The 1,790-nt window shown below is 44.9% G+C and overlaps 1 protein-coding gene across 1 annotated transcript in view; it reads left to right on the top strand.

Moving 5' to 3' along the window:
• Nucleotides 1-809: 809 nt before the first annotated feature.
• Nucleotides 810-1,790, top strand: part of SLC35A1 (solute carrier family 35 member A1) — a 16,602-nt gene continuing 15,621 nt past the window's right edge. Inside the window, exon 1 of the mRNA XM_009648943.2 lies at nucleotides 810-813. Coding sequence (XP_009647238.2) covers nucleotides 810-813 — 4 coding nt within the window. The remainder of the gene's footprint in view (nucleotides 814-1,790) is intronic.

The raw sequence follows: 1,790 nt of genomic DNA, 5'->3' as shown, positions 1-1,790 counted from the left end.
GGGCTGTGCGCCGTGTGCCGGGCTTGGCCGTGGGCTGCCGGTTGCAAGAGCCCTGGCGGAGCAGTTACATGAGCGGTGGAGGTGTGTGGGAGGCCCACGCTTGTATCCTGAGGATTTTGGCCTTTCTGGTCTCTTTTGCTGGAAGTCATTTCATTCAAGCGGGATTTACTGAAGCCAGTGAGAGAAACTCAGAAAGAAACAACAGCTTCTTTCAGCTCTTTTTTTTTTTTTTAAGCTAAGTAAGTATAAGTTCAGACTTAGGAGCAGAAGGTACAGGTGCCCCAGCTATGCTTTCCTTCTGCCCCCAGTGCTGCACTAGTACTAGGTGCAGACGTGTGAGCCAGGCTGGAGAAATGTTCAGGCTGAAAACGTAACTGCAGATAGCTTTTTACGTAACGCTAGAACTATGTAGTATTGTTACGAGATTCGTTACGTCCTGCTGCATTTGGTTTACCCAAGTTTGCCAACCATTGCCAAATTGGGGCATTTGTTTATTTTTTTAAAGAGCAGTTAGTGTAGGCAAGGATTAAATTTAGTTTTAAGTTTGGTAGTGCATAGACTTAAAATCTCAGTGTGTAAAACCACATTGTTAATGTCATTTCTGTCGGCACTAAAATATTGTTAGAAAATACATTTTTGTAAAACTGGACTGGGTTTATTTCATTTCCTGGTTGCTACACCCTTGGAGCCTCACCACCACTCCCCACAATCCAAACTTAATTTAAAAATGGCTTACAGCTTGTAAGTCTCTTCTAAGCATTGTTAGTCCAAAAACTAATTGGCTCTACCTTTTAAAAGTGGTTACTGACATGGGTGAGATTTTTATCTGTAAGGAAGTAGCTAATTTAAACGACAGCAGGAGGTATTAACTGTACCTTGCAGAAACGTTATGCAATAGAAGACATCACTGGCTTGAAAGAAAAATGAACCAAAACATGGGTTGCACTGGATTCAGCAGTTCACTCCTGTATTAAATGAACAGAGTTACTACAGATCTGCTCAGAGCTTATCTGTTAGCTTGGTCCCTGATCAGCAGAGGAACACAAATGTATACCAACTAAAGTACGTTTCTTCAGGATGTTCAGAACACCACAGATAATGGCCCGAAAGGTGCTGCTGGATGACCAACATCCGCCTGTCAGATGCTGTACGTAACAGAGAGTAATTTACCAGTTGGAAGAATGGTTTTGTAGGTGCCACACGTTTTCTGAGGTCTCACGTTGAGGGTGATGCCCTCACACAGAGCAGTCCTGTTTGGAGTCACGTGCTGTTCTCTACTGGTACGGATGCAGCCATTCGCTGACATGGGAATGAACTGGCATGGCCTGGCCACATCTACCTGACGAAACTTTCAGGCCTTAGAGGAGGGTGGCTGGATGAAAAACTGCCTTTCGCCAGTAGACCTGCCACAGGCTAACTCCCAAATTGTGCAGGATAGTAGTTGCTCCAGGGCAAAATTGTTTATGAGAATTGCTACTGTTGTAGGGGTATAGCAGTGGGGAAGACAGAGGGGATAACACAGATGACACATAGTCCTTGTATGGTTTAATTTACTTGAATTGTTGTGACCTTGGTGTTTTCTACAATGAATAATTTTTCAGGAAAGCCCTTTGTGTCCCATCGCCGCTCTGAGCAAAACGCTCTTTTTACTAACTTAGGTGGAAAAGAAAGCTGAAGGAAATGCTACCCCTTATCGGGGTAACCCTCGGTATCAGTACAGGCTGGGGGAAGAAAGGATCGAGAGCAGCCCTGCCGAGAGGGGCTTGGGGGTGCTGGGGGATGAAAAGGCG

This window comes from Egretta garzetta, unplaced genomic scaffold (assembly GCF_000687185.1).
Source record: "Egretta garzetta isolate BGI_Z169 unplaced genomic scaffold, ASM68718v1 scaffold430, whole genome shotgun sequence".
Taxonomy (NCBI): Eukaryota; Metazoa; Chordata; class Aves; order Pelecaniformes; family Ardeidae; genus Egretta; species Egretta garzetta.
Note: the sequence above shows the minus strand (reverse complement) of the source record. Positions and strands in the feature narration are given on the sequence as shown.